This window comes from Delphinapterus leucas, chromosome 2 (assembly GCF_059928025.1).
Source record: "Delphinapterus leucas isolate spDelLeu-1000000601 "Yukka" chromosome 2, BTC_Dleu_Yukka2, whole genome shotgun sequence".
Lineage (NCBI taxonomy): Eukaryota > Metazoa > Chordata > Mammalia > Artiodactyla > Monodontidae > Delphinapterus > Delphinapterus leucas.
In genome coordinates this window covers 3,922,639-3,939,147 of record NC_143130.1, presented here as the reverse complement: position 1 = coordinate 3,939,147, position 16,509 = coordinate 3,922,639, and the positions used below count along the sequence as shown (strand labels likewise).

Below are 16,509 nucleotides of genomic sequence, written 5' to 3'. Positions count from 1 at the left end.
CTTCGCAAGAAATCAGGGCAAAAGGAGGTGACTTGAAGTGAACGAGACGTTGAGGTTTTCCTGCGTCGGACACCTGCTCTGAGGGGAAGCCAGGAGATGCTGTGGCCCTGCGTCAGGGACACCGCCCAACGCGGCCCATGAGGTGGTGGTCACGCTGAGCCTGAAACCTTCCCTGTCTCTCCTAAGTGTCCGTCTGTCCAGTTAAGACTGGACAGGTAAGACAGACAGTATTAGGCATGCAAGTACCTGGCACTTGAAGTCTGTCCCTGGAAAATGCCTGTCTTGATTGCCTACCTTCAGACCTGGACATTAAAAATTATTATTTTGTTAAATAAGTTAAGCTATTTTTTGTTTTGCTTCTTTGATTATTCCAGGTTCTTGCCAAATATATCTTGGACCTTTATAAGTACAACTGTTTCACATCTAACTCCTTATTCCTCTCCCCCAAAGAAAACTCAGAGTTGTAAAAATGAGTTAACATATATAGTGTTTTATCAGCTAATATAGGAACCATTTCCCTCAATCTCTTTGTTAATTAGTTCTGTACTGTTGACATACCTTTATTTATTGAATATAAAAACAGTAGTCATAATATATAAATTTTTGATGTAAAATATTCACATCATTGGGAAACCGTATTCCAACTAAAGTTACTTTTATAAAATACTTCCAGTCAGCTGTCCATCACAGTACCACGTCAATGATCGCCAGCGCCGACCCTTCCTATACGAAGTTTCATCCCAGTTCATGGCTTTGGAATGTGTAAATTCTTGAAGTCTAACTGGTATGTATCTTCTTTGCTGCTACCATTAATCCCTTTCAAAGAATCACGCTAACGGATTCCATTTTTTAAATTCTGACCTGGACTCTTCGTTTCTCACTTTACTGTGAAACACACTAGTCCAAATCAGAGTATTCCGCAAAATCTCTGTTGCAGGATTTGACAAAAGAGCACGCTCATGTGAAAACTGTAGAGTGGGCATATGTGTAAACGGTGTGGACTAAATATGTAACTGAAGAAATAATCCCAAGGACAATGGGATATTCACTGACTTGTGGAATGTAAAATTCTAGTCTTTTCACACAGCAAAGGTTTAATCTTAACAGACTCAGTTGTAGAATCATGATTGTTGTAGTTAACCTAGAAAATGCTGGAAAAGTTTTGAATAGTTCTGTGTCTTTCTCATCACACCCATTTCAGCCTTTCCTCTGCTCTTTCTCTACTGCTCACTTAAGTTACTGTTACAAAAAGGTGCTGCTAAACGTAGGATGTCTTAGTTATTCTGTACTTTGGGACAATGCCACATTTTAACATGGTCTGCTCTGCATTCATGTTAAACCTTCAACTGTCAGCTATACTGAACTGTTCAACAAGCCTGGTTTAAAGTCATTCATTCATAGCAAACAAAGAGCTGGCTTCTGCACTGTCTACTATTAGTCGTATTAAGTGCCATTTTAGGAATGATTCTTACAGCTGAAAGTACGTTAAATACTCACCTGCACTTCGCGTGTGTGGCGCATCATCCTGGGGGGTGCTGCCCATCACTGATGGGCTGTGGTCATCTCCCCACGACACCTGAAAAGTGACAGCTTCCGGCAAGTCAAAGGCCTCTGAAGGCCTGAGCACGGCAAAGCCAACTTTCTCCACCTTCATCCTATATGGTCTGCAATTCTTGCCTCCGATTTTGAACTGTACTTTTCCTTTCTAAAATAAACTTGTCATCAGAATGGATCTTCAGTTCCTCGCCCTTTGCTCAGTGACACAATGCTGCTACTCCTGGATAATCTTACTAACACGTCAAGAGTCATGCTGTTGGAGAAAACAGGCAATCAGAGGGCTCTGGGTCAGTTGTTGAATCGTGTTATATTTTTAACTATTTGTACTTTACTGTTTAAAATGTGATACACGGTTTTGAAGTAAAATGTACTCACTGTTGAATTAAAATGCTTCTGTTTCACAGATACAACTATGGTAACATTAAATATGTTAAAAGAGAATATATTCATTCTCTTCCACATTTCCCTGATTTTTGTCCTTTTATCATATTCTTTCTTATATGTCTGTGTTCCTTAAGATTGAATGTTTTATTTTCCAATTTATTTTTTGAAAGAAAAAAACCCACTGAAAAATGTCTATTGTTAAAGAAACAAATTTTAACAATATTTTTTATTTGTCCTTACTGTTTTCAATATGCAAATATTTTTCTTTTGTTTTGCCTGCATTGCTTGTATTTTGATATTTATTGGTATTAATCAAAACTTTACACATTTGCTACTAGGCTCCTTCCCTACCATTTCCATCCCAGCCTAGCACCTAAGGCTCTGCAGAGAGCATGAGAAGGGATGGATTTTGTGTATTTTTCAAAAACATATTGAAAGTTCAAGGAAGTATGCCGAGCCCTAGAAGCAGAAGCACCACAGGTCAACAGTGTTTCTCTTTAGGCAGATGACATCTACTGGCTATCAGGCAGAATGAGGGATGGAAAGGAGTCAGTCACATGTTCGAATCTTAGGGAGCCTGATGGGGTTTTTCCCTCGTTCGATAAGCGTGTAACAATGATCTGCTCTGAAGCTGTACAGAAAGCACAGTCCTGCCTCCAGAATGTTCCCAAGCCTGGGGGCAGCGGTCCAGGGCATGCCTCGTACACTAGAGTGATGTGTCAAGTGCCGTGACAGGAGGAGACAGAGGTACGAGGGGTGTAGAGAGAGACATGCCCGACCCAGCCCCCGAGAAGGGTGTGCAAGAAAGGCTTCCTCAGAGCAGAGGCCTCTGAAGATCTCACCTGATCCGAGATGAGATGAGCATTCTTCATGGATACAAGGAAGTTTCAAGAAATTCCTAATGGAGACCTATGAAGGAAAAAATACATATATTAGGCAGTTGTCCGAGGCTCAGGAATTTTGAGGTGATTTGAATTAACAAGATAGATGTATTTAACACAACATGAGAGAGCTTTTAAACTATGGCTGGGTATTTTAATATATTTTATCTAAAAAGCAGGTAGGATGAAAAGCAAGCCTACAGTTACAGTTCATCTTAAAAAGGCCGCCCACTTATACTGGCCACCATGGGTGACGTTTGGTCACTTCTGCAGTTTGGGGGATTTCAGGTCTGATGGTGAAGTGGTCTTGTTTCGTCTTGACCTAGTCACAGTTGCTTGGTCTGGGGAAGGTGTTCTGTGGAGCTGCTTCTGTTCAGAGGGAGAACACCAAGGCTTAGCTGTGAGTGCCTGGCCACTTCCCAGCTCTCACAAGACGGTTTTCTCACCAATCACGTCTCTAGGAACTTGTATGTATTCCATTAGATGATAAAAGGTACCCGAATTGTGCAACAGTCTCATTTTTAATCTACAGAGTTAAAAAAAATTCATTTTAGGTTTTAGTTTAAAATATGACAGAAGAAAAAACGTCAACATAGTGAAGGGAGACTGTTATTGGGAGTAGTCCAGAATTCATTTGAAAGAGGGTTGATTTACCAAATAGTAAACAGAAAAAGTCAGGTAAAATCCCCAGCTACGTTCCTGGCACTTGATAAATAAGTTATAGTTCCCACACCCTGAATTCTGAAGGAACTCAATAACGGAAAACGTGTTTTATAACCAAATTAAATACCACTAATTTTATTCCTTTTGTTAAATCCACTTATTTTAACATTAAAAATGACTTGCATTCTTTACAAATTAAAACAAAGACCCCAAATGAAAATATGTTCCAGACATCTTCAGGCATCTCCTTTTCTTTATACTCTGCTAAATCCATAAAGGAACAGTATTTTAGACACACAAGTGCCCCCCTCCACCCCCGGCTACTTCCTGTGTGAAGTACAGTCTCTTGATTCCTGGTGGAACAGCCGGCAGCCTTTTCTGTTTCCTCAGCAACCACGGCATCAATCACGTGGCCTGACAACAGTTTTTGGTTTAAAAAAAATGGAAAATGTTTGGAACTTTCATTTCTAAGGATCCTTCTCCTACGTGCTTTTGCATTTTACAAATTTTGCAATGAAAAAGCCTATACAATCCTTATTTGCGAGCCACAGCGTGTCTTCTATCCTGGCGTCTCTGAGAGAACCAGTGTCGCTGTCCTGTGACGGCACCACGCAGGGATCGAATCGCTGCAGCCGTTTCAGTTGCTCAGATGACAGGCCAGCTCCCAGCATCCCTTCTCCTCCAACCTGTGGGTCCTGCTCGGGGAGACAAATAAACACAAACATCCTCGCGTCGGGAAGTCTGCCTGTGTACCATTTACGTAAAAGGACAAACTGAGCTGTAACTACCACCAATTCCAGAAACAGAAAAATGAGTAAATACCTTTTATTTTCGTGAAATGGACATGCTGCTTTTCCGGGTAGTAAAGTGGGAGGGTGGTAACATGCAGCCACTTGACGACTGAGTCCCTAGGATGGCCCTTATGCTTATCAAGGCCCACGACATGCAGGAGACCTGGGCTCCACACTTAGAAGCACGTGGATTCACATCACAGCTCTGCCACAGCTTAGCTGTGCGACTTGAGGAAAGTTAACTTACCGTACCTGCTTCCTCATCTACGAAACAGGTGAAATACTCTGATCTGAGGCTTAAATAAGTAGGGTGGTATCGGGCCTGGCATAGGGTGGGCACTTAGCAAGTGGAACATTATTATCAGTTACAGCAGGAGATGAAAACCCAGCTTTATTTGTCAGACGCCCCAGAACTGGCAGGAGTTTCTTGGGCATCTGAAGATGCCTCTCTCTGGCCCACACCTATTGGATGATAAAAGTTCTCTTTTTTTGTTGTTGTTTTTAAATGTACTAGGATATTAAAAGAGACGAGAAAACTAAGGCTGCCTCGATTAGTTTAGAGGAATACAGAATCATAAGGAACTGAGTGATCTGTGCAAACCACTACTACAAAAGATGCATAAGCCTAACTTAAGTCACCATTTCACAAATGCTTGTGTTACTGAAGATATATGTTCTTAGGTTTATATCTGAAAACCTGTTGTTTATTAACCCATGTGTGTGTGGGGGGAGTTCCATCTCTTTTAGGTATATACCGAGTGTATATGTATATACACACACATCAAATTCAAGTGAATTCTCAAGTCTTCTTTTCATCTACAATGCACTTACCTTAATTTCTGAGTCTAGAAACCATCTGTAGATTGCCTTCTGTCTGTATATTCCAATTACTTACTAGAATTCTGTACCGGAACAACTGACATTAGATGTTCAGTTTATCTGAATGAATGTGAGCATTACCACAGATTTAAACCTAATCTCAAACATCATGGGCTAAAAAATCTAGTCATAAATATAGTTTTAATAAAAACCAGAACGGAAAGACAGTGCTAGGTAAAATAAAGTACAAGACACCTTTTGAAATGTTCCCTATCTTATATAAGGATCCAGAAGGAAGCAATAATCCTGAACCATTTCCCCCCTTGGCTAGTCTTCTGATATCCCAGTTATTAAAGCCTCTTTGGGCTTTGGTGTGATATGAGAAAACTGCTCAACATTTGCCCTATCAGAAAAATTATAGGACCGAGGGGTGGAGGAAGGGTTTTAGAAACAAAATTCTGAGTAACACGAACAAGAGCCACAAGTCAAATAAACATGTTGCAGAAAACCCCTGAGCTCTGTGGCATTTTAACACAACCGTAGACCGTGAAGGCCTGGAAAAACTGGGTCAGGACGTGAAAATCCTCTAGCGGCTGTCTGGAACAGCTCTCATTAGAGAACCCTTGTGTACCGCGTCTCTTCACATCACTCTCTGTGTTTATCAACATGCCGAAGTTTCCACGACTTACCGGATCACCCAGAGACAACGGCAATGGCCCTCACCTGGCGCTGAAGCTGAAGCTGAGGAAATGTCTCGAGGGCCCAGGCGACCTGTTCTTCATTCTCTGCTAGGGTGACAGTGCACGTGCTATACACCAGCACGCCCCCCGGCTTCAGCAGCTCCGCTGCCTAAAGACAGGTGTGATTGGATGATGAGTATCGCAAGAGCAAGTGAACGTTTTAGATATAATGTATATAAACAAATATATACATGAAATACAGCTCTAAGTGAAACGATTCTCACAGAACACCTACTGCATGAAGATGCAGAAGACCTCAGACTTCCAGAAGGGCCAGAAAACCTCCACATAACCAGCCAGGACAAAAGAAAAAAGAAAAAAAGAGAGAGAGAGAAAGGAATCAGGACCGGACCTGCGGCCCTGAGAGGGAGCTGTGCAGAAGGAAAGTTTCCTGCAACTGCTGGTATGGGGAGGTGGGGCGCTGGGTGCTGAAGCTCGGGCTTCAGAGACAGTCCTGGGAAAGGACCAGGGTTGGCTGTGTGAAGACACCTTGAAGAGGCTGGAGAATGGCAACTGAGGCTGCACTCAGAAGAAGCCTGGGCCCATGAGAGACGGCAAGGCACCACTGTTGGGGGGAGGGGTGGGAAAACCACAGGAGCGTCTTTCCCTACACTCGCTCCAAGGCAACAGGACACAGCCTACACAAGCTCTGGGGGCGGGCACGAGCCGACACCGCCATCATGGGCTCCAGAGGCAGGCACAGGCCACTACCACCACTAAGAGACCCACGAGCGGGCTCCCGTCGCCACCCCCGCTATCCCTGGGAGCACGCGGGCCGCTGCTACCACTGGGAGACATCGAGAGGGTGCCAATGGCTGCCCCAGCCGTACCAGGAGCACACACAGGCCACCGCACCTGCACAGCCCGTATCAAGTGGATAACGGCCAGCACACACTGAGGAGAGAGGCAGCAAGCATCCAGACTAAAAGCAGCCCTTGATTCCGGACAAGATGGCGGAGTAGAGGGACCCGACCTCACCTCCTCTCACAGAAACATCAACATCACACCGAAATGCTGAACCACCATCAACAAAAACAGACCAGAGCCTACCAAAAAAGACAGTTTGCTACAATATATCCACAGACAAAGAAGAAGCCACAACAAGACAGTAGGAGGGACGCTTTCACAATATAAGCAAATCCCATATCTGCCGGGTGGGCAACCCACAAAATGGAAAATAATTACAGCGCAAGGTTCTCCCACAAGAGTTAAAGTTCTGGGCCCCTGGTCAGGCTCCCCAGCCTGAGGGTCTGGCACAAGAGGAGGAACCTCCAGAGCATTTGGCTTTGAAGACCAGCAGGGCTCAAGTGCAGGACCTCCATAGGACAAGGGGAAACAAAGACTCCAGTCTTGGAAGGTGCACACAAGATTTCACATGCACTGGGACCCAGTGCAAAGCAGTGACTCCGTAGACACCTGGGCTAGACCTACCTGTGGGTTTTGGAGGGTCTCCTGGAGAGGCACGGGTTGACTGTGGCTCACTATGGGAGCAAGGTCACTGGTGGCAGAGGTCCCAGGGAATACTGATTGGCCTGAGTTCTCCATGAGGTCGCCATTTTGGCACCAAGACCGAGGCCTACCCAACAACCTACAGGCTCCAGTGCTAGAACACCTCAGACCATACAACCAGTGGGACAGGAACACAGCCCCAACCATCAGCAAACAGGCTGCCTAAAGCCATACTGAGCTCACAGCCACATCTAAACACACCACTTGACATGAACCTGCCCACCAGAGGGATGAGACCCAGCTCCACCCACCAGTGGGCAGGCACCTCCCACCAGGAAGCCTGCACAAGCCCCAGGACCAACCTCATCCACCAGGGGGCAGACACCAGGAGCAAGAGGAGCCACAGTCCTGCAGCCTGAGAAACAAGAGACACAAACACATACAGTCAGACAAAATGAGATAGCAGAGAAATATGTTCCAGAAGAAGGAACAAGATAAGAACCAAAAAGAAAAACTAAGTGAAGTGGAGACAGGCAATCTACCTGAGAAAGAATTTACAGTAACAATAGTAGAGATGATCCAAGATCTCGGAAAAAGAATGGAGGCACAGACCAAGAAGACAAGAAGAAATGTTTAACAAAGAGCTACAAGATTTAAAGGACAAACAGAGATGAACAATACAATGACTGCAATGAAAAATACACTAGAAGGAATCAATAACAGAAAAAATGAGGCAGAAGGACAAATAAGTGAGCTGGAAGACAGTGGTAGAAATCACTGCCACAGAACAGAATAAAGAAAAAAGAATGAAAGGAAATTAGGACAATTTCAGAGACCTCTGGGACAACATTAAATGAACCAACATTCACATTATAGGGGTCTGAGAAGGAGAAGAGAGAGGGAAAGGGCCTGAGAAAATATTTGAAGAGATTATAGCCAAAAACTTCCCTGACGTGAGAAAGGAAACACTCACTCAAGTCCAGGAAGCGCTGAGAGTCCCATACAAGATTAACCCAAGGAGGAACATGCCAAGACACACATTAATCAAACTGACAAAAATTAAAGACAAAGTAAAAATATTAAAAGGAACAAATAACATAGAAAGGAATCCCCATAAGGCTATCACCAGATTTTTCAGCAGAAACTCTGCAGGTCAGAAGGGAGAGGCACAATATATTTAAAGTGATGAAAGGGAAAAACCTACTACAAGAATACTTTACCCAGCAATGCCCTCATTCAGATACAACATTCAGATTTGACGGAGAAATCAAAAGCTTCAGAGACAAGCAAAAGCTAAGGAATTTAGCACCACCAGACCAGCTTTACAACAAATGCTAAAGGAAATTCTCTAGACAGAAAAGAAAAGGCTACAAGTAGAAATAAAAAAATTACAAATGGAAAAGCTCACTGGCAAAGGCAAACTGAAAGTAACGGTAGGAAATCATCCACACACAAATATGATATGAGGAGAGTAGAAATGCAGGATATTGGAAATGTACTGGAAATTAAGAGACCAGCAACTTAAAACAACCTTGTATATATATAAACTGCTATATCAGAACCTCACGGGAACCACAAACCAAAAATCTACAATAGATACACACAAAAAAGAAAAAGCAATCCAAACACAACACGAAAGATAGCCATCAAATCACAAGAGAACAAAAGAGGAAGGGAAGAAAAAAGACCTACAAAAACAAATCCAAAACAACAAAACTGGCAATAAGAACACATTATCGCTAATTACCTTAAATGTAAATGGATTAAATACTCCAACCAAAAGACACAGACTGGCAGAATGGATACAAAAACAAGACTGATATATATGCTGTCTACAAGAGAACCACCTCAGATCTAAGGACATATACAGACTGAAAGTGAGAGGATGGAAAAAGGTATTCCATGTAAATGGAAATCAAAAGAAAGCTGGAGTAGCAATACTTTTTGCTACTTTTGTCATAACAGACAAAATAGACTTTAAAATAAAGACTGTTACAAGAGACAAAGAAGGACACTACATAATGATCAAGGGATCAATCCAAGAAGAAGATATAACTGTAAATATATATGCATCCAACATAGTAGCACCTCAATATATAAGGCAAATGCTAACAGCCATAAAAGGAGAAACTGACAATAACACAATAATAGTGGGGGACTTTAACACCCCACATTCATCAACAGACAGATCATCCAGAAAGAAAATCAATAAACACAGGCCTTAAATGACACATCAGACCAGATGAACTTAATTCACATATATATAGAACATTCTATCCAAAAGCAGCAGAATACACATTCTTCTCAAGTGCACATGGAACATTCTCCAGGATAGATCATATCTTGGGCCACAAATCAAGCCTCAGTAAATTTAAGAAAGTTGAAATCATATCAAGCATGTTTTCCGACAACAACGCTATGAGATTAGAAATCAATTACAGGGAAAAAGCTGTAAGAAACACGAACACATGGAAGCTAAACAATATGTTACTAAAACATCAATGGGTCACAGAAGAAATCAAAGAGGAAATCAAAAGCTATCTGGAGACAAATAATAATGAAAACATGACGATCCATAACCTACGGGATGCAGCAAAAGCAGTTTTAAGAGGGAAGTTTACAGCAATACAATCTTACCTCAGGAAACAAGAAAAATCTCAAATAAACAACTAACTTTACATCTAAAGCAACTAGAGAAAGAACAAACAAAACCCAAAATGAGCAGAAGGAAAGAAACCATAAAGATCAGAGCAGAAATAAATGAAACAGAGATGAAGAAAACAATAGAAAAGATCAATGAAACTAAAAGCTGGTTCGTGGAAAAGATAAAATTGATACCCTTCAGCCAGACTCATCAAGAAAAAGAGGGAGAGGGCTCAAGTTAATAAAATTAAAAAGGAAAAAGGAAAAGTTACAATGGACACCACAGAAATACAAAGAGTCATAAGAGACTACTATGAACACATATATGCCAATAAAGTGGACAACCTAGAAGAAATGGACAAATTCTTAGAAAGGTACAATTTCCCAAGACTGAACCAGGAAGAAATAGAAAATATGAACAGACCAGTCACAAGTACTGAAATTAAAACTGTGATTAAAAATCTTCCAACAAACAAAAGTCCAGGATCAGACGGCTTCACTGGTGAACCTTAGCAAACGTTTACAGTAGAGTTAACACCTATCCTTCTGAAACTCTTCCAAAAAACTGCAGAGGAAGAAACACTCCCAAACTCATTCTGTGAGGCCACCATCACCCTGACACCAAAATTTGTATGGAGACACAAATGACCCCGAATAGCAGAAGAAATCTTGAGAAAGAAAAATGGAGCTGGAGGAATCAATCAGACACCCAGACTTCAGAACACGATACAAAGCTACAGTCATCAAAACAGTATGGTACTGGCACAAAAACAGACTCATAGATCAATGGAAGAGGATAGAAAGCCCAGAAATAAACCCCACACCTATGGAAAATTAATCTATGACAAAGGAGGCAAGAATATACTATGGAGAAAACACAGTCTCTTCAATAGTGGTGCTGGGAAAACTGGACAGCTACATGTAAAAGAACGAAATTAGAACATTCTCTAACACCATACACAAAAATAAGCTCAAAATGGATCAAAGACCTAAATGTAAGGCCAGACACTATAAAACTCTTAGAGGAAAACAAAGGCAGAACACTGTTTGATATAAATCACAGCAATATCTGTGGACCCACCTCCTACAGTAATGAAAATAAAAACAAAAATAAACAAATGGGACCTAATTAAACTTAAAAGCTTTTGCGCAGCAAAGGAAACCATCAACAAATCGAAAAGACGACCCACAAAATGGGAGAAAATATTTGCAAACAAAGTGACCGACAGGGGATTAATCTCCAAACATACAAACAGCTCGTGCAGCTCTGTCAAAAACACAAACAACTCAATCAAAAAATGGGCAGAAGATCTAAACAGACACTTCTCCAAAGAAGACATACAGATGGCCAAAAAGCACATGAAAAGATGCTCAACTTCACTAATTATCAGAGAAATATAAATCAAAACTACAATGAGGTACCACCTCACACCAGGCAGAATGGCCATCATCAAAAAGCCTACAAACAATAAATGCTGGAGAGAGTGTGGAGAAGAGGGAACCCTCTTGCACTGTTGGTGGGAATGTAAATTGATACAGCCACTATGGAGAACAGTATGGAGATTCCTTAAAAATCTAAAAATAGAGTTGCCATATGATCCAGCAATCCAACTCCTGGGCATATATCTGGACAAAACCATAATTAGAAAAGACAGATGCACCCCAATGTTCACTGTTCACTATTTACAATAGCCAGGACATGAAAAAAACCTAAATGTCTATCAACAGATGAATGGATAAAGATGTGGTGCATATATACAATGGAATATTACTCAGCCATAAAAAAGAATGAAATAATGCCATTTGCAGCAACATGGATGGACCCAGAGATTATCATACTAAGTGAAATAAGCCAAAGACAAAAATCATATGATACCGCTTATATGTGGAATCTAAAAAAATGATACAAATGAACTTATTTACAAAACAGAAACAGACTCACAGACATAGAAAACAAACTTATGGTTACCAAAGGGGAAAGGTGGCAGGGAGGGATAAATTAGGAGTTTGGAATTAACATACATACACTACCATATATATAAATAGATAATCAACAAGGACCTACTGTACAGCACAGGGAACTCTACTCAATATTCTGTAATAACCCATACATGGGAAAAGAATCTGAAGAAGAATAGATACATGTATATGTATAAATGAATCACTTTGCTGCACACTTGCAACTAACACAACATTGTAAATCAACTATACTCCAATATAAAATAAAAATTTAAAAACAAAAAAAAATACACGCACTCCAGCGTTCACAGCAGCACCATTTACAATAGCCAAGACATGGAAGCCACCTAAATGTCCATCAACAGAGGAATGCATAAAGAAGATGTGGTACATATGTACAATGGAATATTACTTGGCCATAAAAAAAGAATGAAATAGTGCCATTTGCAGCAACATGGATGGACCTAGAGACTATCATACTAAGTGAAGTCAAGTCAGACAGAGAAAGACAAATAGCACGTAGTATCACTTATTTGTGGAAGCTAAAAAAAATGATACAAATGAACTTATTTACAAAACGGAAATAGACGCACAGACATAGAAAACAAAGTTATGATTACCAAAGGGGTAACAGTATGGGGGACAGATAAACTAGGAGTTTGGGATTAACACACATACACTACTATGTATAAAACAGATAACCAACGAGGACCTACTGTATAGCACAGGGAACTCTATTCAGTATTGTTATAACCTATATAAGAAAAAAGTCTGAAAAAGAATGGATATATGCATAACTGAATCACTTTGCTGTATACCTGAAACTAACACAACATTGTAAATCAACTAGACTCCAAAACAATTTATTAAAAACAAAAAGACTCATGGGTAGGATTTATAAAGGAGAAAAAGACCATGATTCCTTTATATTATTTATGGTTTATTTTTTAAATGGGAAGAGTAAGTCAGGCTTGTTGTAACACACAACATTTATAAATGTGTACAAAATAAAGGTGTATAAAGAAAAAAAATATACATATATGATACCTTTTTCAAGTGTCTGGGATAAATAAGTGATGGTCTGTATGACCAGGACTCTCTTTAATTAGAGTGTTCCAGGCCAGATGCATTTCATTATCTTGTAGCTGTTTTAGTCCATCTGGACCAAGACTTTCCCAAATATGCTCATTCAGTTTCACGGCTTTAGATACCATTTTTATACTGAAAACTCACCAATTTACATTTTTAGGTGAGACTCCTTTCTGAATTCTGTACCCATATGTTCAATTGCATTCTCAATATTTTTACCCTCAGACATGACACGTCCCAAACTAAACTCCTACCTTCTTCCTCTGAACCCTCCTGGAGCCGGATTCCCGTCCTCCCCGGGGCGCAGGCCCCAACCTCAGATTATCCTTTATGCCTCTTGTTCTCACATTCCCCAGTCATCAAGCAAATGCCATCGGCTCTACCTTCAAAATATATCCAGAGATTGGCTACTTCTCCCCAAATTCCACTGCTATCATTCTGCTCCAAGTTTCATGATTCTTCGCCTGGATTATTCAAACAGTTTCCTACCTGCTTCATTCCCTGCCCTCCTACCATCTATTCTCAACACAGCAGCCAGATCGGTGCTTTTAAAACTGTCTCTTCTCAGCTCAAAACCCTTCCATGGTGAGTTCCCTGGTGGTCTAGTGGTTAGGATCCCAGGCTTTCACTGCCACGGCCCAGGTTCAATCCCTGGCCAGGGAACTGAGATCCCACAAGCCGCGTGGCACAGCCAAAAAACAAAACAGAACAAAAAAGCCCTTCCAATGTTCCCGTCATCCCTTGGAGTCAAAGCCCACGTCCTCGAGTGGCCTTCGAGGCCCTGCGTACAGCAGGCCCCTCGCGGCCTTCCCTTCTCATGTGCCTGGCTTGCCCTGCTTGAGCGCCACCTGCCCCTGCTGCTCTGGAAGGTGCACGGCACACACCTACCTCAGGACCTCTGCACCAGCCCGGAAAGCTCTGCTCCTTCCCGGCAGTGCTCGCTCCCTCCTCACCATCCTCTTATCTTTGTTTCTATATCAGCGTCTCAGCAGCGCCCTCCCTGCCCAGCCCATGTACAATTTTCAACTGTTCCAATCAGGCGTTCCCATCCCCCTTCCTCTCTAAAGTTTGCTTCACTGGGCACTGCCTTGGAATACAAGAAATCTCTAACTCAACTAGCTGTTTATTTTCCTCCCCAGTTAGAACAGAAACCCCATGTAAAAGGTCAGGGGTTGACTAGCATGTCATCAGCACCTAGAGTTGTGTATTACATATAGGAGGTGCCCAATGAGTATCTGTCCAGGAAATAAGGTGTAATATGAAAATGAACTTGTCCCAAATAACTAAAGTTTCTCTTTTCAAATCCCCAGATTTAAAAAAAAAAGTTAATAAAAATCTTAAAAAAAAAAAAAGAAAAGCATATACTCTGCTTTCTTAATCCTAGTGCGCTGATCAAAATTTAAACTTTGCTACTGGGTGCCAGCCGCTGTTCTAAGCACATCACGACAGCTTTTCTCAACAAATCTTGTAGCCGCCACGAGAACGGTAGCCCCATCGGGGGAGCTACCCTACCCGCTTCTCCCATATGGAAACCCAGGTACCTAGAGTAACGTATGTGCAGGCACTGGGTCCACAGTCTCAACGCCTACCCTCACCCAGTGGCACACCCACTGGATGCCACACTCTCTCTTGCACACGGCCAGATGTTCCTTGTCACTGAGACCAACACATCTCCTCCCAAGTAGCCTCTTAAAATGTCTTTTCGCTATGAGCTAAAAAGAACAAAAAGCCATGTCTCTTAAAACAGGGTCCTAATTTTACCCTCACATCAAGCTGGGTTGCAGCTATAAGCAAAGCTTCTTTTTTTTGCTGCTTGCTGTTTTAACTTCCAGGATGTGTTCTCTGAAGACCATATACAATAAAAGTTTAAACAATCCACTCTTAGTGCCACTTTTGTGTAGGAAAGGAGACACCAGGAGTGCTGAAAAGCAATGTACTGAAAGACAGCTTCAGAGATGGAATCATCGAGCATACCCACTGTTGCCGCAGCTTGTGTATTTATAATTAGAGAACTGAGAGGAAATGGTGGGATCATCTCCGATCAAATGCTGTCTACATCCTATGGAATCATGTTGGCAAGACTGACAGAAATTCTCACATGTTCTATCTGGGCTTCTTCTGAAACATACTGTAGACCAGTTAGATTTGCTACATTTTTACTGTCCTTCTATATCTGACACTGGATGCTGTCACTTCCCAATCTTATGAATGTGTTTGCCTCTATTGGATTTCCCACTTTTAATTCACTAAGATGATCCAAGAACCCTATAAAAAGGTAATTTATTTTATACCCAAATGTTTTACATCAATTAGCAACTCTGTTAACAACCCCCCCTTTATTTTTGGCTGCGCCGTGCAGCGTGCAGGATCTTCGCTCCCCGACCAGGGATCGAACCCGGGTCCCCTACAGTGGAAGCGCAGAGTCCTAACCACTGGACTGCCAGGGAAGTCCCAACAATGCTCTATTTTTAAGACAGAGCAGAATGTTTGAAATTCCTTAAATGTCTCAGAGAAGAAATTCTATTATTGCCTGAGATGAAAGAGTGAGTCAACATAAAGGAAAACCAGGTGTTCTGTGTGTGGGGTACAGTGTATATAAAATTTACCATTTTAACCATTTTTAAGTGTACAATTCAATGGCATTAAGTACACTCACACTGTTTACAACCATCACCATTATCCCATCTCCCGAACTTCTTCATCATCCCATGAAACAGGAACTCCCCATTCGCTCTCCTGTCCCTCCAGCCTCTGGCAACCTCTTTTCTACTTTCCGTCTCCATGAATTTGCCTATTCTTGATACTCATATAAACAGAATCACACACCATTTGGTCCTTTTGTGTCTGGTTTATACAACTTAGCATAATGTGTTCAAAATTCATCCATGTTGTAGCGTGTATGAGAATTTCATTCCTTTTTAAGGCTGGGTAATATTCCATTGTATGTACATACCACATTTTACTTATCCCTTCGATACCTGGGTTTTTTCCACATTTTGGTTACTGTGAATAATGCTGCTATGAATACTGCTCTCAGTCTTTAAAAGATCAAACTAGTAAAGGTCACCTTTCTTCCACAGCAAAAAATTATCACATACCACAGTGAAGAGTTTTCGCTGTAACGGTTGATATGATGTCACTTCCTTCAAAGTCCAAGTACAAGCCATGTTTGGTCTCTGTCCCAGTCCACTGCAGGGAGCATCCAGAAGAATTCGGTCAAAAGATTCTGGTAAGAATGGAGGTTCTCCTATAAAGAGAATTATAAACATTATTTGCTCTCTGCCCTATTAGGACAGAAAACTCCTGAAACAGATGCAATTATCGGAATTTAACATCATCATCTAGAACAGAAAGTAATGCATAACAATTCCATCAGGTAGCTGGCTAAGCTAACTGACTTACAGGTAAAAGGTTAAAGATGTGATTATTATAGGATTAACTGATATAGCGCAAGCCAAGGCCTAATCAAACAAGACCGGAACCCCCAATGTCAGAAGCCACACTTCACCAGAGCTAGGACATGAAATTAACTCT

At 41.5% G+C, this 16,509-nt stretch overlaps 1 protein-coding gene across 5 annotated transcripts in view; it reads right to left on the bottom strand.

The window, feature by feature from the left end:
- Positions 1 to 3,591: 3,591 nt before the first annotated feature.
- Positions 3,592 to 16,509, bottom strand: part of NSUN6 (NOP2/Sun RNA methyltransferase 6) — a 91,608-nt gene continuing 78,690 nt past the window's right edge. For 3 of the 5 annotated variants that reach the window (XM_022580618.3, XM_022580624.2, XM_022580625.2), the window contains 3 exons: positions 16,074 to 16,222; positions 5,819 to 5,944; positions 3,592 to 4,180 (listed from right to left, as the gene is read on the bottom strand). In XM_022580618.3, coding sequence (XP_022436326.1) covers positions 3,968 to 4,180; positions 5,819 to 5,944; positions 16,074 to 16,222 — 488 coding nt within the window. In that variant the 3' untranslated portion in view covers positions 3,592 to 3,967. Of the gene's footprint in view, positions 4,181 to 4,307; positions 5,945 to 16,073; positions 16,223 to 16,509 lie in introns of all 5 variants that reach the window. The other 2 variants (XM_022580623.3, XR_016391865.1) reach the window with 2 other exon arrangements.